Source organism: Thamnophis elegans, chromosome 10 (assembly GCF_009769535.1).
Source record: "Thamnophis elegans isolate rThaEle1 chromosome 10, rThaEle1.pri, whole genome shotgun sequence".
NCBI classification, from domain to species: domain Eukaryota; kingdom Metazoa; phylum Chordata; class Lepidosauria; order Squamata; family Colubridae; genus Thamnophis; species Thamnophis elegans.
In genome coordinates this window covers 44947843-44971135 of record NC_045550.1, presented here as the reverse complement: position 1 = coordinate 44971135, position 23293 = coordinate 44947843, and the positions used below count along the sequence as shown (strand labels likewise).

The window sequence follows — 23293 nt, the reverse complement described above, 5'->3', positions numbered from 1 at the left end:
GCACTAAGACACAGACACATATCTGCAGGTGTTGGATAATAGAAGTAGAATGCTTGTACAGATATAATTGTAATAATATAGAATAAAATATGGCAATAATATAGAAACAATAGCAATAGATAAAAATACGGAATAGAGGTAATAGGAAGCACACATATACTTGTCTTACACATCAAAAGTCTAGCACTTTTTTTAAATATTTCTTGAGTTTGGGTCAATCTAATTGAATATGGTTTTAAAAAGAATCTTTAACACATACACCAAGTATTAACTCAGCTGAAATGGATCTAGATAAACTAGTTCCTATACAGTGCTCTAGTTGAAGCCCCACCATTTTTGGATTGTCTCTCCTAAAAAGAAAAAAAATGGAGATTGATTACATAAGCTGGCTCTAACGAAGCCAGTTCATGAGCATACCTACCTAACTGATCCAGCAATTCACAATAGGAGGTAGTATTGAAGTGCTATCTGTACATTTCTGGCATAATATATCTCATAGAACATTTTATTCATTTTTTCCAAATCAACAAGCCAACCTAAATCAAAGATGAATTTATAGGCATTATCACACCCATTTCTTTTGACACCATCCATGCAAAATCAAATCAAGAGAAACCAAGAGCTTTTATTCATGAAACGCTACTCAAGAACTTACAATGGTCTGCAGCCAGATATTCACACTAGTTGCTTCCCAAAAGGAACTAGTTACCTTAGAAAACCCACTGGAACACATTTGACTGGTGCCAAAAGAGTGTAGAAATGAATCATGACTTTTAAAACAATCCTGAATAACATCAAGATCCAAGTCTTTATTTTCACACATGAAATGGTCATAAGCTTTATTTTTCATTTTAAATTTTTAATCATTTAATGACTATACAAGTCCCCCACATATTCTACCAAGATTCTCATACTTAATCAAACAGCAAGAAACAAGAGATTCTATATCGAGTATAATAACTGCAGAATTACAATGTCAAATTTATTGACCAAAAGGATAATGTCCCTGAAAAAAATAAATTGAATGAAACCGAATGAATCCAGGTCAACCATCTTCAGGTGGTATAGGTGTGTTTTCACAGGTTCTTATTTAGCCACTCAATGTAGTTATTAGCCATTCTGTGTCCTATATTTGGGGCAAGAGGGCCTGCAATAAATGTTAAAACACCATGAACAGCATTGTCAACATGTTCGTGTGCTACTTTAACTCCTGCTTCCCTAAGACGGGAAACATACATGATTCCATCATCCCTCAAGACATCATATTGACAAGTGAGGACATATGTAAGTGGTGAGCCCTGAAGCTTAATGTCCTCAACTAAAAGTGGTGAGAGCTTTGGATCCAGTAAACCTGGATATTTGCGTCCAGTTTTGGAATTTCTATGTGATGGGTCAGTGTAAATGTGGCCTTTTTTAAATCTTTCAAGTAGCCACTTACTCCAGTTTACAAATTTAAACAAATGGTTGAGCTCTGCAGGAACATGTTGGTTGGTCTCTAAAGCTTTGGAAAAAGAGTCATCCGATGGAAAATATTCGTGGAAGAATCTGATTAGTAATGTTTTCGGCAGAATTGGCATGTTTTTATTATCCTGATAGGATGGCAATTCCAGATCAATAGTCTGAAGAACAGGATACAATAAAGCTTGAATCTTGAATTTAGTTCTGATGTCAGGGTCATCTAGAAGCTAGAAAAAATAGTATTTATTAGAAATATTTTTCCTGTGAAAGATGGACTATTTAATAAGTTTCATATTTAGCAATGTAACCAAAACAACAATTAGAATTTCAAAGCTTATACATCTCTTATTCAAAATTATAGAGGAAACCCCTAACTGATATGTTTTTCACAGTATTTGTTAATCTGGCACTTTTCTACAGCAATGACTTTTGAAGAAAATTACAAATAAAATACTGGAAGATATGTTACTTTGATGGTGTTGTTGAGCTTGCTTTATTCTTGAAATGGTGCTAAAGTTACATCTTTCACAATGAAATAACCATTGACAAGGTGCTATCTAGTGGATTTCCTCCTGAATCAATTGTCTTCTTGGGCAGGTAGGTAGCCTGCATGCCACTTCTTGGTCTGGGCAAATCAACAAACTGAAAATCTAGGAGTTTCTTTTAAAATGGTAGGGGTTTCTACCAGTTTTACCCATCTAATGTGAAAAGGCCCAGCAGTTGCCAAGATTGCTAATTGCTGCAGGTATTTTTTATTTATAACCCCAAGGTATTAGGTTACATGATAATTTCAGACAGTCAAGGTTCAATTAACATGCATAATTCTATGATCCTCCATTTTGGACTCCTTAGAAGATCCTGAATCTTTCAGGATAATTAAAATTATGACTTCCTACTCTTAGGTATATAGTGTGAAAAGCCCAGGGCAATTAAACTAGTATCAGGATAGCTTGCAATAACAGAGATTCATAACATGTATAATTCCATTTTGGATTTACTTTCAAATGGGTAATTCTTACCTGCTGGGTTACAGCTGCAGCTAAGTTACCTCCTGCGCTGTCTCCTGCAATGCCAATGCGGCTTGGGTCTACATTATATTTCTCCAGAATGCTGCTTTGTAGAAAGTATTTTGATACTGAGTACACATCTTCAAATGCAACTGGGAATCGATATTTTGGAGCTAGTCTGTAACTTTTGGGAATTATTTAAAAAGACAATGACAGAAATTTATATATTCCCTGTGTTGCTAAAAAAATAATTTATCACTAGATTTATACTATTGATACCAGATTTAAAAAGGTGGTTTTCTTTGATGTAGAATTCGTTTTTGTTTTTTTTAATTTCTGACTTATTTGGGTGCTAAATGATCAATAAAATTTCTCTCCCTTTTACCAAATAATTCTAATCTGGTCTCTTTTGTTAGTAGATTAATTAAGCTTCATAGGAAGTTATGCTTTTTGGAAGCTATGAATTGTATGGAATAATCTGAGACATAATAGTCTTTAAGTTTGAAAAATACCAAAAATATTGTAAAATGTAGATTTTAGTCTGTTGAAATGATTTGTGCATTTCATTTTATGTATTTCAATATTATTATACAGTCTTCCAATCATATTCTATTTGTTTACACTTTGCAAAAAGTATGAGACAGTAAATGTAAAACTATACTAGTTATCCATTATAAATACAAAATAATACTTATAGCACAGCATATAGAAGGAAGTATAATTTAGCAACCAATAACAATATATGTTGGCCTTCAATGTACCAGTTTGTGCTATTAACAACCATTAATTAATTTTTTGTTATGAGAAAAAGATTAGGAAAAGATTAATGAACGAAAATGTCTCCTTCAAACACCATTCTTACTCGACTGACACCACAACAGCATTTAGTCTTTCGGATGTCCATCTTGATAAGAGGTCATAGGATTTCATGGCTGTGAAAAATAAGTGGCAAAGCATTTTCTATTACTCTTGCAATACCAATACACAGTGCATGGGTCAAAAATACTATGGAACAAGGCTTTAGAATACCACAAGAGTGAGACTATAATCTTACCATAGAAAGCTAAGAAACATGAAGCTCATTTTATGAATGGCAGAATTGTTTCTGCCTCGTGTTCATGAGAGGTTTGAAATCCTAAACCTACAAATTCTAATGAGCTGTTTTCAGTTTCTTTTGGGAGGGACTTTCTGGGAACTTTCCATGAATCTCTATTCGAATGTTTCCCAGTCTTGGCAACTTGAATATTTGTGGATGCCAGTGCCAAAAATTTTACTGGCTGAGGAATTCTGGGAGTGGAAATTAATGTTGGGAGCATCATGAAATTATTGAAGCAGGGATAAATGGTTCTAATCTCTACCATTCAGGGATTCCTTAGAATGATTCTGCTCTTGCTGAGGCTGCCAAGAAAAACTACCAAAACAGAGAAGCAAGTAGTCAACAGGAAGAGAATATTTTTTTAAAATGAGTTTTAAACATTCCCATCTTTAGGTTGATGTAAGAATACGTTTACATCGATTAAGCAGTTTTAGTGTACCTGGGGTATGTCTTCCTTCATCTTTGTGAAGCTCAATGCTCTATCAGATGTGAAAGGAGTGGGATTTTTTTTTCTAATGGGAAACTAACATGCTACAACAAAGTAACAGCTTCTTTTATGTCTGAGAATCCCTACATCCCATAAATATCTCTAGGAAATGAAAATAATGGGATGGCAGCATCTTAGTAAGAAGGGTTTTCCCCTACCACTCAGATTACATTGTATATTGAAATTGGCAAACAGATAAATTGGCAAGAGCTAGAGAATTTGGGGGGGAGGGCACAATCTCATCAATTTACCTTTTGACAATTACAAATCTTCTATCATCGATGTGATTCATATTGTGAGAATCATCAGGATGGTTTTAAAATATTAATTAAATAACCACCAAGAAGGTTGGCTATCTATGTTATGGCTCAATGAAAGCCCTGGGACGTCACAATAAATAGATTCATTTTTTATTTGAGACCCAAAGTAGTGGAATAAAATACTTATGCTTACTTGCTGATCCTGTACACCATCCACCTCCATGGATGAAAATCACTGCTCTTTTCAAGACATCTGACTGCTTTGTAGGAATGTAAAGACGTACTGGAACATGGCTAAATTCTGTGTCTGTTACAATGACTTTTTCATCAGATGTAGGTGGTGTGTATGTAGCAATTGTGTACAGATTTAGAACATCCATAAAGTGTCCAACACCCAACTTCTCCACAATTGTGGCCTGCAAAACAAAAGAAATCTTAACATCCTTGTGCTAAGCAAAGGCTTCATAGAACTCTAAACTCCATTTCTTTTCTGTAAACAAGTGTTTCTCAATCTGGCCAGCAATTGCTAGGGGCCAGACAGGTGCTCCATCAGAAGAGGCTCATGGAAGAGCAAGAAAGCACCCAACTGGATCCCACAAGGAGCAGAATAACAATACAGCTAATGAGCTAATCTAGCACTCACACAGTATATACACTGAAAAAGGCTGATATGCACCAGACACAGATGTGAGGAGAAAAATATTATGAAAATATCATGCAAAAAAAAAAGAATTAGTTTTGCTTCAAAGAAAGACCAGCATCTGTTGCCTGGATAGGACCCATGAGATTTCAGAATTCCTCTGAAAGGAATTCATGGTTATGGAGTCCATCATTTCAGGGACCTGCTTATACTGGAAATATCAAGCAAGAAATTCTGTAATATGAGAGAAAACAGGGAGGTAATAAAGTAATAAAGACATAAATAATAATGGAGAATATGAAATATGAAATCTGGACCTCAATAGTCAGAACAGAGAAAGATTCAAATTTAAAAGCTAACTATACAAATTGTAATTATATCAAAATTTAATAGGATAGAGAAGGAATTAAAAATATAACTGTTCTGTGATTCATGATCACAGGAGGTAGATAGAAAATTAATAATTTATTCTAGTACTAGCTGTACCCAGCCACGCGTTGCTGTGGCCCACTCTGGACGTAATGGGGCAGCAGGTGGGTGCTGCTGTTGGTCAGGATTGGGGCTGCTGGGCAGGGCGAGGCTGGTTTGGGGAGACAGTGCTGGCGCTGTCAGCCTCGTGGAAGTTGTTGAGCATCTCCTTGGAGGAGCTGCGCTCGGGCTCCCTAAGTCAGTGGCCCAGGAGAGTGAGACATCCAGGATCTTGGAGGAGGAGAAGTCCTTGGTGTGCCGCCTCACGGGGCACCCAGGGGCCGCCCCAGCCAGGCTACACCTCAGGCTGACACTGCTGCCGCAGCCCCATCAGAGCCGCCTTGGCGAGGCCATCGCTGGCTTTTTGTGAGGGGGGGAAGGGTGCATGCAGCTGGCTGGGCTGAGGAAATGCTCCACCTCCGCCTCCTCTTGAGCTCTGCTGGGCTGGCCGGGCGTACAGCAAAGGCCTGGCGGGAGGGGACGGGAGAGAGGGGAGGGGGAGGCCAAAGGGCTTCGGCTCTCCTTGGCAGAAATGGTCGAAGCTCATCAGGGGAGGGGCGGAAAGGGGAAAGCATGCGGCTGCAGCCCAGCCACACATATAAAGGGACCGTCGGGACGAAGCTGGAAAGAGGCTGAACTGTTCCGAATATACTATACTCACTAAATGAATGCTATGGTAAACGACACAGCTCAATTCTAACACAATGTCACACGAAATAATTAAATCAAAATGAAAATAAATCAAAATTTATGAAAATTCAATATAACAATGCAATCAGAAACATTGAAATGGAATCATGAAATATTTAGTATAGCGTGTGTTGCTTTTACGTCCACAAGATGGCGCTGGAAACATTGAAATGGTATCATGTAATATTTAGTATAGCATGTGTTGCTTTTGCGTCCACCAGATGGCGCTGGTTTTCAAAAAAGAATGTTTTTACAAAAACTCAAGTTTTTACCTGTCATAGGTGTGACATCTATATAATATACGTATATAAAAACATTCACATATTCGAATGCAACGTTGTTTCAAAATGTCAAAGCAATCGGTGAAGAATTTTTGGAGATTAGCAATTTTGAACAAACAACCATTACATTTTTATTTATATAGATAATGACTTGTCATCGCTTTCCCTATTCTTTGTCTTAGAAATTCCTAATGTTTTTGACTATTGCCGTGCTAGGATATTGTTAACTAGATGCTACCATTTGCTTATCCTAATAATGTATTATAATAGTAAAACCTGTTTTCATAATCCTGGTTTAGGGTAGATTTCCACACTTAGGAATGATGGCTGAATAACATAAAAGGTGGACGAGGCACATTGAAAGCTCAAGTCCTGCTATACGGCAACTTCTGCAAGGACTCAATTTATAACACGTTGCCAGTTGTGGGTTTCATTTTTTCTTAGAAACTATTCTGTAGATATGGCCTGTTTTGTAGGCTTGGGGGTGGGGGGGTCATGTGTGCGGATGGGAGTGGTTTGCGATCATTTGACCAGGTAGGAGTGGCTTGGCAGTCATGTGATCAGGTGGGCATGGCCGACTTATGAAATGTGGTGAAACTCACTTAACAACACTCTTACTTAGCAACCAAAATGTTGACTCAGAAACTCTGGCATTTGAAGTGTGCAAGTCATAAAGCTGTCAAGTTATAAGACTCTTGCACCTCTAGTGCTTTACAACCCTCCCCCCCCCAAAAAAAAACCTAAAACTTTATTTTTAAAGCATTTTGCATCCGGGGAAAGTCAGAACAAGACACACCAGCCGCACACCAGTGGTGGGTTTCAAATTTTTTTGGAACCTCTTCTGTAGGTGTGACCTGCTTTCCAGGTCCACTGGTGGAACCTCTTCTAACCAGTTTCTTAGATTTGACGAACCGGTTCTACCAAATAGGTGCAAACTGGTAGGAACCCACCTCTGCTGCACACCACCTCCACTGACTTTGAAGTCTTTCTCTCGTGCTGCCAAAACCCCTTTGCCCTCTTCACCTGTGGTCACTCCTTCAACCTCCCATCCATGGAGGATACACGGTGATCCTCCTGGAGGGGCAACCAAGGGGCACTTTCCCTTACCCCCTGAATAGCCCATAGGCTGAGGAAAGTAAGAGTGGAAGTGCTCTTTTTTTCTGCTTCCCTGCCTGAAACAAAGCAGCAGTGAGGAAGGAGTCTCTGGTGACTGCAGAAGCAGCCGAAGTGGCTGGGGTGGCTGAAACACAATTCTGGGCAGTCAGTTCCAGGCTTTGGGCAGGAAGTCCTGTTGTGGGCTTCAACTCCCAGAATTCGTCCTTCCCTCTCTCAGCTGCTATCGCTGGGGTGCCACCAGTGTTGAAGTCTGGGCACAGCTCTCAAGCAGTCCACCTGGTCCTCATCAACTCATCGAGGGGCACGAGCTCATTGATGAGGCACGTTCTGTGGGGTGGCGGAGGTGGCAGCTGGATGCAGGGCATCTCAGCCATGGACTGCTCTGACAGTTCAGCAATTCTAACTTCGTCCACCACCTGCTGCAACATGACCTCGGCCCTAGCCAACAGCCTTTGTTTCAAGCAGAGATCTCAAACTCCGCAGACAAATTGCTCCACGAGAGAGTTGTAGAGGTCAACGAACTCGCACTGGATTGTTGCCGTCCAGAAAGACTGTAAGAACTGGCTCGCAGAGTCTTTCTGAACGAACGCACTGTTGGAATGCATAGCGGAGGGCGATCCTCAATGGTGTCGGAGCATAGTGGTTTTTTAGCTTGGTTATTAGTGCGTCCCAGCTGAGTTCGTATACGGCCAAAGGCAAAGTGAGAGTCCTGGCCATATTAAACATTTTGGGACCGCACGAGCTCAAAAAGAAGCTGCACTTGTGGTCCGAGGGCAGGTTGTGGTTATTGTTGGAAATCAGAAAGCATTCAAAATGCTCCAGGAAACCTGCCCAAGACTCCCCGGCGGTTCTGAACGGAGCAAATGGCGGAAGCGAAGCCATGGCTGCTGCGGCATGAGGTAAAATAGTCGGTCTCTTCATGAGAAAAAATAATAATAATTTCGCTTCCTTTTCTTTAGTGATTGAAGTTCGACAGAACAGATGAGGTATGAGACAACTGAGGTAAGCGAACAGCTATTTATTGAGTAACAGCAACAGTTAACTATATACAGAGAGAGTTCAGCACCTCGCCCTGCTTGTCAGCTATTCATACAGGAGCTGTCAAGCAGGGTGACCAATAGGAGTGCCTCTGGCAGCCAGCACTCAGCCAGCCCTGTCTTAGCCAATCAGGTGTGGCTAGACTGTTGTCAGCTGTCAATCGTAAGTCAAGGACTTTAGGACCAGTCGCAAGTCGAGGACAGAGCACTCCTTTCCCCCTAGCAAGGGTGCACGCATGAAGGTTGCGCAGGCATAATTGCTTAAGTAGGCGGGCCAGCGTCAGACCCACCAAGAACACCTCATTTGCAGCGGTGTCATTGATGGGGTAAGAGGTCCCTGTGGTACCTCCCCCCTGAAAGGAGTGTAGCTCCGGGCGATGTCATCCTATCCTACTCCCAAAGGCAGATCTAGTGGGAAAGGTAGGACAGGGTGAGGGGGCCTGTACGATGGAGGTGAACCAGATTGTGGCTGACAGTAGGCAGTGGCAGGATAGGCGAGGCCTGATTAGGCGAAGGCCTTATGGTGGGGAAACCCAGGAGGAGCATTGACAGATGGAGATGGAACTTGGTACGGCTGTCGGAAGGCGGTAGCAGAGTAGGGAAGTCCTGACTGGTTGAAGGCCTCAAACGGAGCCGCATTCAATGGAGGAATTGTGGGCCGCGTTGGAACTGGGGCCAGCTGCTGGACGAAAGCGGCCGGACTCGACGGGCCGGATTGAGCGCAGGTCTCATGTAGAAGGCAGCGCCTCACCTGATCCACATGGTGCCTCTACTTGGTGCCATCTGTGAGCGTGACCCTGTAAGGGCAGGGACTTGTTACAGCAGTGATGGTGGCTGGCACCCACTTCGGATCCCCTGTAAAATTTGAGGCCAAACAAGGTCCCATTCCCCAAAAGTGCGGGGAGGTGCCCCCAGGTTGCTAGGCTGTAGTAGAGTGGGTGCAGTCCGCCCAGGGTAGTTTGCAGGCGCTGGCCCATCAGCAGCTTGGCGGGGCTTTTGTTGGAGATAGGGCAAGGGGTGGAGTGCTGAGCTAGGAGTTAACCAACCAGCCTTGCTGTCCAGTCACCCCAATCCACCCTGCCCAATACTTCTTTGGCTGAGCATGTATGATTCCCAGTGTTCAGTAGCTTGATTGTACGGAGTTGGTGGGCCGTGCATAGCCATTCTGGTTCTCTCTGGGTGTTCCGCAATGGTTTGCTCGATGCCTCACGGGATGCTCTGGGCTGGATGTACTTGCAAGACTTCATTTGCTCTCTTTGTTTGCCTAGTTGCCTTCCAATCCAACCTTCGTCGCCAGTGTTCGATCGGGTAAAGGAGGCACACAAAGGTTTGGTAACAACAGCTCCTTATTGCAAGTCAAGTAAACATCCGGCTGAGGAATGGTCAGGTAGCATCCCCTTTTAAAGGGATCTGTAAGACCTTTTGAACAATGAGATTCAACCGCTGTTCCCGCCGGAACAGAGGACGTTGGTGGAAACCTCTGTCAGTCTGTCAGCGGGAAGGGGGAGATATCTAACAGGAAGGTAAGCTAAATTTCACCAACTGGTACACTCGTACCAGTGCAAGCCAGCTGAAACCCACCCCTGCACCTTACCTAATAAAATATCTGGGAAATAGTGACCTTTTTCAAGTGCAGCTAATATTATCAGGTCAATATGAAGGTGTTTCTCTGAATGTGGCGAAATTCTACCATCCTGTATGTAAAGTTAGGCAAATTGTCCACTGTTAATCCAGCACCAACCCAATATATTATTCTGTCTGTCTTTATTTTTATTTTTTTACCAATATTGTTGTTGTTTTTAATTCTAATCTGTGACCATAATAAAAATTGATTGAATACTTCGGAATGCTGACAAGCACACACAGAACCTTTGGACCTCCAAGAGTTATTACATTTTTATTTCAGCTTTAGTTTCCCCTGAAAGATGGGTAACATGGGTGTCCCTCCTTGTGTTATCCTCACAACACCCTCTGAATTAAGAGTGAGTGATTGGTTATGATGTGACCTCTGTGGACAAGTGGGATTTTGAATATTGTCTAAATCTATCACCTTAACTTTAGCTGACTTTTGGAACTTAGAAGGTAGGTATACACTATAGGACTAAGCACTGGGATAATCCGCCACCAATAGCACAGCTGCCCCAAGCACATGTTATATGTTCATTCAACTTATGCACAAAACAACTTTCTCCTGTTTTTTAATCATTTTAATCATCAAGCCTCTGTGTATATTTTCAGAACAAACTACTTTACTTTACTCTATTCCCACCTAGTTCACTTTGAATGGTATCTTTCTTCCCTTTCTGACAAATGACTCTATTCTACTTTTTGTCCTGGCTTCCTTTTATGCCTTATTCTCATGATTTCGTGCAACAATGGCAGGTGTTTTAGGTAAAGGAGAAACACTGACCTGAGAAGTACTGTGTTCTAGTAAAATGCCTTCAGCTTGTACTTAAAAAGCACTGACCTGGTCAGAAAAAAAGCAGAAATGTAGAAAAAGGTTTGCAGTTGGATAAAGCAGAAGTGAACTCTCAAGAAAGATTGCAAAAAGATGGAAGGAGCCCTGTAGGACTAATAATTTACTAATACTATATCTTCTACTAATAGATAAGGCAAAGGGTACTCTGGGTAGGACCAAGGGGAGGGTATTATTGCCATGGGACATTTTTATTAGACTACATTTGTAACATTACTCTATAAATTGCACTTGCCAAACAGGTAGAATAAACTTGGCTCAAATCAAATCACTCTCTGAAAATGCAAGGTACTTGTTTTCTTTCCCTTTGCAAGCACCCACAGGTAGATGAAAACTGATAAGCTGCAGATTCATTCCCAGCGAAGATGTTTGCACACCTCAACAGAAAATTAGAAGGCTGTTCATGTAGCAGCATGCAAAAAGACTAATCCATTTCAGTGCACTGGGTGGACATGAACAGCTAAAATGCAGAAACAATGTATATTAAACAATGAGTATTTACTCTAAGATTTCCCTATTTGGGAGGACTTGTGGAGGCCAAAGAAATACAAATAAGGATTTCCCTCTCTGCATGCAGGCACAGAATAAAACAAACAGACAAAATACATTACCTGCATTACCAGTTAAGCATTGCAATCTGGAAATAATGAGACGGTGAGAAAAAAGAGTAAAAAAAAGAAGATAAGAAGTGAAAGAAGTTTCTTTCTTTCTCCCCCCGCCCCCCTCCCCTAGCATTTGCCTGGAAGTGCAGAGCCTATTTTATTCTGGATCAACCAAGAATTGATCCATTTAGTTACAGTAGGAATTGATCACACAGGTGGCTTTCATGCCTAAGGCTGGTCTAGAATTCACTCTCCTGGTTTCTAGCTTAGTCCCTTAAGCACTAAACCAAACTGGCTCTCTTGAAGGTCTGAAACATATATTATATCTAATATAAAAAAACATCCTGCTCAGAGTCTAATGTTCGGGAAGAAAATATTTTGTAAAAGGAAAAGTTTCTAAAATATAGAAAGGAAGTTGCTCCTGATTTTATTATATTTTTAAGATTAAATCCAGAAAAAGTGTAGAAAAATACATAAATTCCATAGCTCTTCATATAATAAACCATAATATTCAGTATCTGCTTTCAGTATGATGAAGGCATTTTACAGATCGTTAGCATTCTTATTTTTTAGTTGTTGTTTTCCATGGCATTATCTGATTTCCCTAAAAGCACAACTTTCACCTTCAAGCATTCTCAGGCATAAGCACGGGAAATAAATGTCTCAACTTACTGCATGGTTTAGGCTTCTAATGCTAGCATCCAAAAGCATCAGCTTCCAGGGTTCCTCCACATTCTCTGGTAAAGGCTGGTAGATATAGTAGGCTATCAAAGTTGAAGCTACCAGAAGGCAGAAGAATTTTCCTCCCATCTTTTACTTTGTCTACTTTATTCAACTCTAGCTTTTACTGACTAATCTCAGGAGGATTGCAATACTGACAAGCCAGCTGATCAAGCATTTCACTTGATCTCAATAGTAAAATTAGTGCCAGAGGCATTTTGTTAAATATTCACAAATTTTCAGTTGATAGAACCTATTTTGCTTTGTAAATTACAGGATTAGACAGTTCTTGACAATTACAAAAGTAGTTTTTCAGGAATTTTTTTCTATATTCCAATAATTAAGGATTGCAACACATTTTCTTCACTTTGCCTTGGAAATTACCTTTGAATTGCAGAACTGAAATTATAAGTGGCAAAGTTGCTGGAGAGAAAGTAGAATTGATGTATTTAGAAAGGAGAAAGCAATAGAAAAATCCTATGATTCAGATTAATGAAATAAGATTCCATAACAATGAGCAGTTTTCTTCGTTACAGAAGTGATTAGTTACTGCCTTCTTCTGGGCTGTTCTCTTGCCTTTAATAAATAATATTTAATATTTAATAAAATATATTACTTATTAAAATAAATTAATTATCCTAAATATATTTAATAATATGGTTAAAGAATCCTCTGCATTCTGCTATCTAAGCAAGATTAGTTAAGAGCAAATTTACTTTGGTTGAATGATAATGATGATTCTAAGTCATGTGAAATCACCACTAATAGTTCTTTAGCTGGTGTTAATCTTTATTCTTATTGACTTGTTCCCAAGAACCTAGGAAGTCAGTACGTATTAGCATAGTATATGTATGATTCAAGCAAAGTGTTTTTTGTGATTGACATAATTTTTGTCAAAAGTACAGATTTTCTAAGTGCCACCCAAGGCTTTCTGGTATGGCAATTAAAACCAGCTACATATTGATAAACTTTGATTTGATTGAATCTTGATCAACATTATTATTAGTTTTCCCAACTCCCTGTCACTCTGGGTGGTTTACAAATTGTTTAAAAATATTATAAACAAGAAAAAAAAGCAAAAGATAAAAATACAATAATACAATAAAATAGCAGAGTTGGAAGGGACCTTGGAAGTCTTCTAGTCCAACCCCCTGCCTAGGCAGGAAACCCTACACCATTTCAGACAAATGGCTATCCAACATCTTCTTAAAGACTTCCAGTGTTGGGGCATTCACAACTTCTGGAGACAAGCTGTTCCACTGATTAATTGTTATAACTGTCAGGAAATTTCTCCTCAGTTCTAAGTTGCTTCTCTCCTTGATTAGTTTCCACCAATTGCTTCTTGTTCTACCCTCAAGTGCCCTGGAGAATAGTTTGACTCCCTCTTCTTTGTGGCAATCCTGCCAGACAGGATTGGGCAGTTTCTATGGAAGGAAAGTGGTACATCTTTGACATGTAAAGCTGTGAGTCATACAAGGGAACAAGCAGCTCACAAAAGAGGGCCATTACATGGGCATTTTGAGGCATGTCTATGCTGCTGCCTTCTGCACCAGTTGAATTTTACCAGTAGTCTTCAAGGGAAGCCTCATTGCAGTAGGCAGACCAGAAGGGATATGAGTGATTGTATGAAACATCCCCTAATCGAGGAAATGTTGTTTGTATGCTAACAGTTACTGATTTTCAGCACTGAATGCAATTTCCTGCATTTACACAACACTTCAAAAATTAACCACTAAGCTTGGGTTTGCACAATGGCATTCCTAGTTATTCATTCTGCATATTTCTTAATTAAATACACCTTGCAGTTATTCTCTGTGGATCAGTGTTTGCCATGTGTATTGTTGCAATTGTATCTTAACTTAATTAGACAGATGTTACACAGTATATGTGATCTCAGGGAACTACAAACATTAGGGTTAGGGAATACAAACAATCCAAACAAGCCATTTTGCAACTGTACTATATGCCTGTAATTATAATCATATTGCCAAATGCACAAACAGTTCCATGTAGGTCAGAGGTGGGTGGCTCCTGGTTTGGCCCAGATTGTGTGAACCAGTAGTGGTGACAGCGGGATGGTCTGCCCATCCACCCGCCCGCCTGGATGCTTCTGTGCATAAGCGGAAGCATCATGTGCGAGAACGAGTATGAGCGAACCGGTAGTGCTGGGTTTGGCAAATCACCTCTGCTATAGGTACACCTTTAAAAAAAAACTTCTCCAAGTTTTACATTATAACCTCCTTTTCTCAAAAGGAATTATACAGTATTCCTAGGCAAACAAGAATTTTCCTTGGCGGAAATATTATCTTCTGAGATACATTTCCTGAAGAAATCTTTCAAATGCTACCACGCTGAATTATTTCTTGCAAAAAGTATTGCTTAAACAAGTAGGAGAAAACAAATTCATGTTAAAGCAGTTTCCTGGGTTTTAGCCACATGGGGGCAATTCGTATGAAAATAGGCTTTTATTTGTTTGCCTTGTTCTTTCTTCTTTTCCAAATTGATGGATTAGGCGCTGTCCCTACTGTCTTGATTTCTGTCTGTAGTGTCAAATGATAGCCCGACATGATAAGCCATGTAACTCAGTGATATCGCCTACTTCACTGTTGACACTTGATACTGCAGCACCTTTAATGGATATGGAATTGAGCTAGTGCTGAAACTGCTCATTCCCTGATGCGGAAGAGAAAAAGCACTACTTTTCTTGCAAGTCACTTGTTCAGAGTTGGGTCAGTGCATCTGGCTGTGAATGCATCACTCTGTTTCCTCTTCTTGTGGCACTTTCCCATCAAGTCATCATTATGAGTTATTTCCACTGAAGTCAGTTCAAGGGAGTAAGCATCCTCTGCTTGAAAATTGCTAAATGTCTTTTCTCATTCTGTTCTCCTTTTCTTTCTCATGTAGCTGTTTTACTATTATTAATTTAAAAAGAGGCAGGAAAATATATGTGTGTAAAGAGAAAAATGTACGAAGAGACTCAGAAGGAGAGAGAAAGGGAAGAAACATTTTTAATTATTGGAATATACAGGTGTGTCAAACTCAAGCCTCGGGGCTGGATCCGACCCATGGGGTGCTTTGATCTGGTCCATGGGGCCAACCTGGAAACAATGAAGGACTAGCCCATGGTGCCCCTGCCAGAGAAAATGGAACTCGAGAGCCCATTTTTGCTGGCAGAATGCTTGGGCTGCCACAGGCACCCCTGACACAAGTGACATCAAGCTGGCAATGGCCACCCAGCCCATGCCTACTCTGATCCCCCAAGGTCAAACACAATCCTGATGCGGCCCTCAAGTAAATCGAGTTTGACACCCCCGGAAATATAGTCTTGATGGAATATGACTCTTATCCTGGAACAGCTTCACTACTGTGATATAAACAAATAAAATGGTGAAAGAAAATATTATGATGTTGGTGATGGGATATGACTGAATGTTTTCTTTTTAAATATGTTTAACTCATTCACAACAAACTTTCACCAGGCCTCTGAGTAATATGAATAATATGAAAAGCCTTGATAAAACTAATCATAGTATAGAAGCAAGACTGTATCATTATAACATCCAGTATTGGTTTCATACCAAGTTCAAATTCCATATGTTAGTACTTAAATACCAGAAATCAATTGCAAAAAGAACATATTAGAAAGAGATTGAAGAAAAATCTTAATATAGATGTCTGTTTAACATCAAATAACTTAAATAATGTCATTTGGTCTGTTATTCACCCATGGCTTTCTGGTAAGCTAAATATCATATAGATGTAGAACTGTTAGGGTAATAGAAGTGATTCCATATCTAGCTGTTTTGAAATCACATCTGAAATATTCAAATATACTTTGTTGACATCCAGTTGGCTGTGATGTAAAGTAAGATAAATATTAAAACTGGAGATGTGAACCTGCAGAACTTTATAAGGAAATTACTATAGATCTCCTATTATTATACTTCTTTTCCACCCACTTAATAATAAGCAGAATCACTTTATTATGAAGTCTCATTCCTAACCTTCATGGCATTTCAGAACAATGTGGTGTCTAGTAGTATCAAAAGCTACCAAGAAGCCCCAGTGCATCAGGAGACATGAACTGTTCCATGTCCAGTTCTCATAAAAGTCATCTAACAGGAAACCAGTGTACTCCATTTCATGCTCTGGAAGAGCAGGCTACTTAAGAAAACTATAGGCATTTGTGATTCCTTCCCATTTGATTTTTTTTCCCCAACACAACAGTTGCTGATTACACAATAACCTCGAAAGGTGCGGGAGCAGAAGAAAGGGGATGCTATGTAATTTTTAGAGTACTGAAGCCATCGTTGAACAGAGCAGCGCAGCAGCAAAAAGGCAAGAGATGTTTTTCCTTCAGAGAGAGTAGAAAGTGCAACGAAACAAAAGTATAGAGATTCAGCAAGAAAAAGCCAAACTTGGACAGGTGAAAGGGATCTACATGTTAGCAGTAACAACAGAGAAGAAAAAAAATCACAGAGAAATTAACACAGAATACATTCTGTAAGAGAAAAACATTCCCATGTATTAATAACAGTGAATAGTCCAGAAGTAATAATAATAAAGTGTGGAGGCAATTGTAATAGTAATAATATAGAGATAATAGAAGCAGAATGCTGTACAGATATAATTGTAATAATATAGAATAATATATGGTAATAATATAGAAATAACAGCAATAAATAAGAATACGGAATAGAGGTAATAGGAAGCACACATATATTTGCAAATCTTATACATCAAAAGTCCAGCACTTTTTTTTTTAACCTCTCTTGAGGTTGGGTCAATCTAATTGAATATGGTTTAAAAAAGAATCTTTAACATAGATCCAAGTCAGAAATCTGGATGAAATGGATCTAGATAATCTAGTACAGTGCTCTACTTGCAATCCCACCATTTTTGGATTGTCTATCCTAAAAAGAGAAAATTGGAGACTGATTAAATAAGCTGGATCTAAGGATGCCTCCTCAGGACCATATCTATCTAACTGATCCAGCAGCTCACCATGGGAAGTAGTATTGAAGTAGTTTGTACATTGGTGGTATAATACATCTCAGAGAACATTTTATTCATTTTTTCTGAATCAACAAGCCAACCTGAATCCCAGATGAATTTATAGGCACTATCACACCCATTTCCTTCGACACCATCCATGCAAAATCCAATCAAGAGAAACCAAGAGGTTTTATTCATGAAATCCTACTCAGGAACTTACAATGGTCTGCAGCCAGATATTCACACTAGTTGCTTCCCAAAAGGAACAAGTTACCTTAAAAAGCCCACTGGAACACATTTCCCTGGTGCCAAATGAGTATAAAAATGAATCATGACTTTTAAAGCAATCCTGAACAACATCAAGATCAAGTCTATAATTTCACAAATAAAATGGTGAAACACTTTATTTTTCATTTTAAATTATTAATCATTTAATGGTTATACAAATCTTCCACATATTCTACCAAGCTTCTCATACGTATTCAAACAGCAGGAAACAAGAGATTCTATATCAAGTATAATAACTGCAGAATTACAGTGTCAAATTTATTGACCAAAAAGATAATGTCCCTGAAAAAAATAATATTAATTGAGGTGGTATGGGTGTATTTTCACAGGTTCTTATTCAGCCACTCAATGTAGTTGTTAGCCATTCTGTGGCCTATATTTTGGGCAAAAGCGCCTGTAATAAATGTTACAACACCATGAAAAGCATTGTCAACATGTTCATGTGTTACCTCAACTCCTGCTTCCCTAAGACGGGAAACATACATAATTCCATCATCCCTCAAGACATCATATTGACAAGTCATGATATATGTAAGTGGTAAGCCCTGAAGCTTGATGTCCTCAACTAAAAGTGGTCCGCTCCTTGGATCCAGTAAATCTGGATATTTGTGTCCAGTTTTGGAATTTCTATGTGATGGGTCAGTGTAAATGTGGCCTTTTTTAAATCTTTCAGGGAGCCACTTACTCCAGTTTACAAACTGAAACAGATGGTTGAACTCTGCAGGAACATGTTGGTTGGTCTCTAAAGCTTTGGAAAAAGATTCATCTGATGTAATATATTCACTGAGGAATCTTATTACTAATGTTTTAGACAGAATTGGTATGTTTTTATTATCCTGATAGGATGGCAATTCTAGATCAATACTCTGAAGACCAGGATACAATAAAGCTTGAATCTTGAATTTAGTTCTGACATCAGGGTCATCTAGAATCTAGAAAAGAAAAGTATTTATTAGAAATATTTTTCCTGTGAAAGATGGACTATTTAATATGTTTCATATTTCATAATATAAACAAAACATCCATTAAAATTTCAAAGTTTATACATTTATATCTCTTATTCAAAATTATAGGGGAAAACCCTAAATGATATGTTTTCACAGTATTTGTAATCTGGCAATTTTCTATAGCACTGACTTTTGAGGAAAATTGCAAATAAAATACTGGAAGATATGTTACTTTGATGGTATTGTTCATTTTGCTTTATTCTTGAAATGGGGCTGAAGTTACATTTTTCACAATGAAATAACCATTGCAAGGTGCTGTCTAGTGGATTTCCTCCTGAATCAATTGTCTTCTTGGGCTCATTTCAACATGGTAGATGGCCTATATGGACTTCTTGCTCCGGGCAAATCAGCAAACTAAAAATCTAGGACTTTCTTTTAAAATGCTAGATATCCACTTTTACCCATCTAATGCGAAAAGGCCCAGCAGTTGCCCTGATTGCTAATTGTTGCAGCTAGTTCTTATTTATACCCCAAGGTGATAGACTACGTGATAATTTCAGGTAGTCGGGGTTCAATCAACATGCATAATTCTATGATCCTCCATTTTGGATATCTTAGAAGATCCTGAATCTTTCAGGGTTATTAAAAATTATGACTTCCTGCTCTTAGGTGTACAGTGTGAAAAGCCCCAATATAAATAAATTAGTATCAGGATAGTTTGAGATAATAGAGGTAAGTAACATGTATAATTCCATTTTGGATTTACTTTCAAATGGGTAATTCTTACCTGCTGGGTTACAGCTGCAGCTAAGTTACCTCCTGCGCTGTCCCCTGCAATGCCGATGCGGCTTGGGTCTACATTATATTTCTCCAGAATGCTGCTTTGTAGAAAGTATTTTGATACTGAGTACACATCTTCAAATGCAACTGGGAACCGATATTTTGGAGCTAGTCTGTAACTTTTGGGAATTGATTAAAAAGACAATGACAGAAATTTATATATTCCCTGTGTTGATAAAACAAAATTAATTTATCACTAGAATTACACTATTGATACCAGATTTAAAAAGGTGGTTTTCTTTGATGTAGAATTTGTTTGATTTTTTTTAAATTCCTGACTTACTTGTGTGCTAAATGATCAATAAAAATTCTTTCCCTTTTACCGACTAATTCTAATCTGGTCTCTTTTGTCAGTAGAATAATTAAGCTTCATAGGAAGTCATGCTTTATGAAAGCTATTAAATTATATGGAATAATCTGAGACATAATAATCTTTAACTTTGAAAAATACCAAAAATATTGTAAAATGTAGATTTTAGTCTGTTAAAATAATTTGTGCACTGCATTTTATACATTTAAATATCAGTATACCGTCTTCCAATCATATTCTGTTTATTTAGAATTTACAAAAAGTATAAAAAACAGTAAATAAAAAACTACATTAGTTACCCATTATAAATACAAAATAATACTTATAGCCAGAGTTCCCTCTAAGCTGCGCGTGTGAGCGGCCATGCAGGTAACAAAGAAACACCGCGCACAAGTTTCAAACTGCAGCGCAGTGTTTTTTAATGTCTTTAAATGTGACTGAAAATATCCCCCTTCCCTCTCTTCTGAACTCTGATTTCTGATTGGTAAAATCAAGGAAGACTCTGCCTGGAGACCGATGATGCTGCAGAAGGGAGAATTCCCATTGGTCCTCTGGGGCTTCGTCAGTTCCTGGGAAAATGGCATTTGCTGGTTGTAGCCTGCGTTTCTCTGCACATCTGGGGTTTCTCAGGCATTGCCTCATCTGAAGTCCCATTCTAGGCTCAGCATTTTTTCTGCGATCCCTTCGCTTTGGGGAGAGAGGGAAGCAGCATGGGATTGGACTGCCTGAGCCAAAGGGGTCCACGGGATCTTGAGACTTGATTTTTGAGCAGTACCAATCCTTTCCACTCTTTCCTTTTTTTTCTGTCCTTCTTCTAACTTCCTTTCTTTTTCCTTTCCTTTCTCTTTGACTTTCCTTCTTTTCCATTTCCTTTCCTTTCTCCTTTCCTTTCCTTTTTCCTTTCCTTTCTCCTTTCCTTTCCTTTTTCCTTTCCTTTCTCTTTTCCTTTTCTTCTTTTCCTTTTCCTTTTCTTTCTCCTTTCCTTTCTCCTTTCCTTTCCTTTCTCCTTTCCTTTATCTTTTCCTTTCCTTCTTTTCCTTTTCCTTTCCCTTTCCATTTCTTTTTCTTTCTCCTTTCCTTTTTCCTTTCCTTTCTCTTTTCCTTTCCTTCTTTTCCTTTTCCTTTCCTTCTTTTCCATTCCCTTTTCTTTCTCCTTTCCTTTCCTTTTTCCTTTCCTTTCTCTTTTCCTTTCCTTCTTTTCCTTTCCTTCTTTTCCATTTCCTTTTCTTTTTCCTTTCCTTTCTTCTTTACCATTTCCTTTCCTTTTTCCTTTCCTTCTTTCCCATTTCCTTTCCTTTTTCCTTTCCTTCTTTTCTATTTCCTTTCCTTTTTCCTTTCCTTTTCTTGTTTCCCATTTTCTTTCCTTTCCCTTCCCCTCCCCTCCTTTCCTTCCTGGGGATCTGAGGGAGAAGGAGGGGACCCTTTTCCTCCCTGCCCCCCTCCCAACATCTGCTCTGATGTCAATTATGGCTAAAAAAAATTCAGGTGCTCAGGCATGAAAATGTGCTGCTCGAACACTATACTTTTCCGCACACATGGAAAAAAAATTAGAGGCAACATTGCTTATAGCACAGCATATGCAATTAAGTATAATTTAGCAACCAATAACAATATATATTGGCCTTCACTGTACCAGTATGTGCTATTAATACTCATTAATTACTTTTTTGTTTATGAAAAAAGATTAGAAAAAGATTAATGAACGAAAATGTCTCCTTCAAACCCCATTCTTACTCGACTGACACCACAACAGCATTTAGTCTTTCTGATGTCCATCTTGATAAGAGGTCATAGGATTTCATGGCTGTGAAAAATAAGTGGCAAAGCATGTTTTATTACTCTTGCAATACCAATAGACAGTGCATGCGTCAAAAGCAATATGGGACAAGGTCTTTAGACTACCACAAGAGTGAGACTAGCATGTCACCATAGAAAACTAAGAAACATCAAGCTCATTTTATGAATAGCAGAATTGTTTCTGCCTCGTGTTCATGTGAGGTTTGAACCCCTAAGCCTACAAGTTCTAATGAGCTGTTTTCAGTTTCTTTTGGGAGGGACTTTCTGGGAACTTTCCATGAATCTCTACTCGAATGTTTCCCAATCTTAGCAACTTCAAGATTTGTGGATGCCAGTGCCCAAAATTTTACTGGATGAGGAATTCTGGGAGTGGAAATTAATGTTGGGAGCATCATAAAATTATTGAAGCAGGATAAATGGTTCTAATCTCTACCATTCCGGGATTCCTTAGAATGATGATGCTTCTGCTGCGGCTGCCAAGAAAAACTACCAAAATAGAGAAGCAAGTAGTCAACAGGAAGTGAATATTTTTTTAAAATGGGTTTTAAACATTCCCATCTTTAGGTTGATGTAGGAATACTTTTTCACCGATTAAGCCGTTTTTGTGTACCTGGGATATGTCCTCCTTCACCTTTGTGAAGCTCAATGCTCTATCAGATATGAAAGAAGTGGGATTTTTTTCTAATGGGAAACTAACAAGGCAACAGCCTCCTTTATGTCTGAGAATCCCTACATCCCATAAATATCTCTAGGAAATGAAAATAATAGGATGGCAGCAGCTTAGTACTTCATTTTCCCCTGCTGCTCAGATTACATTGCAAATTAAAATTGGCAAGCAGATAAACTGGCAAGAACTAGAGAATTTGGGCGGCACAACCTCATCAATTTACCTTTTGACAATTGCGAATCTTGTACCTACAATGTGATTCATTTAATGAGAATCATCAGGATGGTCTTAAAAATTCATTAATTAACCACTGACTCAAGAATGTGTCTATCTCTGTTATCCCTCAATGAAAGCCCTGGGACGTCAGAATAAATAGATTCATTTTTTATTTGAGACCCACGGTAGTGGAATAAAATAATTATGCTTACTTGCTGATCCTATACACCATCCACCTCCATGGATGAAAATCACTGCTCTTTTCAAGACATCTGACTGCTTTGTAGGAATGTAAAGACGTACTGGAACATGGCTAAATTCTGTGTCTGTTACAATGACTTTTTCATCAGATGTAGGAGGTGTATATGTAGCAATTATGTGCAGATTTAGAACATCCATAAAGTGTCCAACACCCAACTTCTCCACAATTGTGGCCTGCAAAACAAAAGAAATGTTAACATCCTTGTGCTAATCAAAAACTTCATAGTACTCTAAACTCCATTTCTTTTCTGTAAACAAGTGTTTCTCAATCTGGCCAGTAATTGCTAGGGGCCAGACAGGTGATCCATCAGAAGGGGCTCAGGGAAGAGCAAGAAAGCACCTGACTGGAATCCACAAGGACCAGAATAACAATACGATTAATGAGCTAATCTAGCACTCATACAGTAAATACACTGAAAAAGGCTGATATGCACCAGACACAGATGTGAGGAAGGAAAATATCATGAAAGTATCATGCAAAAAAAAAATTTATTTTTGCTTCAAAGAAAGACCAGCATCTGTTGCCTGGAGAGGACCCATGAGATTTCAGAATTCCTCTGAAAGGAATTCATGGTTATGGAGTCCATCATTTTAGGGACCTGCAGATACTAGAAATACTTTAAAGAAATTCTGT

At 38.9% G+C, this 23293-nt stretch overlaps 3 protein-coding genes across 3 annotated transcripts; all 3 read right to left on the bottom strand.

The window, feature by feature from the left end:
- Window positions 1-1015: 1015 nt before the first annotated feature.
- On the bottom strand, window positions 1016-12428 carry LOC116513884 (arylacetamide deacetylase-like). The gene is made up of 5 exons (XM_032225172.1): window positions 12291-12428; window positions 4502-4724; window positions 3328-3397; window positions 2478-2649; window positions 1016-1685 (listed from the first exon to the last, which is right to left on the bottom strand). Exons 1-5 carry the CDS (start codon window positions 12426-12428, stop codon window positions 1077-1079), a joined length of 1212 nt encoding a protein of 403 aa, XP_032081063.1. The 3' UTR covers window positions 1016-1076.
- A 5395-nt stretch (window positions 12429-17823) lies between these two features.
- On the bottom strand, window positions 17824-18818 carry LOC116514215 (arylacetamide deacetylase-like). Its single transcript, XM_032225689.1, has 2 exons — window positions 18801-18818; window positions 17824-18553 (listed from the first exon to the last, which is right to left on the bottom strand). Exons 1-2 carry the CDS (start codon window positions 18816-18818, stop codon window positions 17945-17947), a joined length of 627 nt encoding a protein of 208 aa, XP_032081580.1. The 3' UTR covers window positions 17824-17944.
- Window positions 18819-19217: 399 nt separating this feature from the next.
- On the bottom strand, window positions 19218-23048 carry LOC116514214 (arylacetamide deacetylase-like). Its single transcript, XM_032225688.1, has 3 exons — window positions 22611-23048; window positions 21453-21522; window positions 19218-19527 (listed from the first exon to the last, which is right to left on the bottom strand). The coding sequence occupies exons 1-3, from the start codon at window positions 22795-22797 to the stop codon at window positions 19218-19220; spliced, it is 567 nt and encodes a 188-aa protein (XP_032081579.1). The 5' UTR covers window positions 22798-23048.
- Between the last annotated feature and the right edge of the window lie 245 nt (window positions 23049-23293).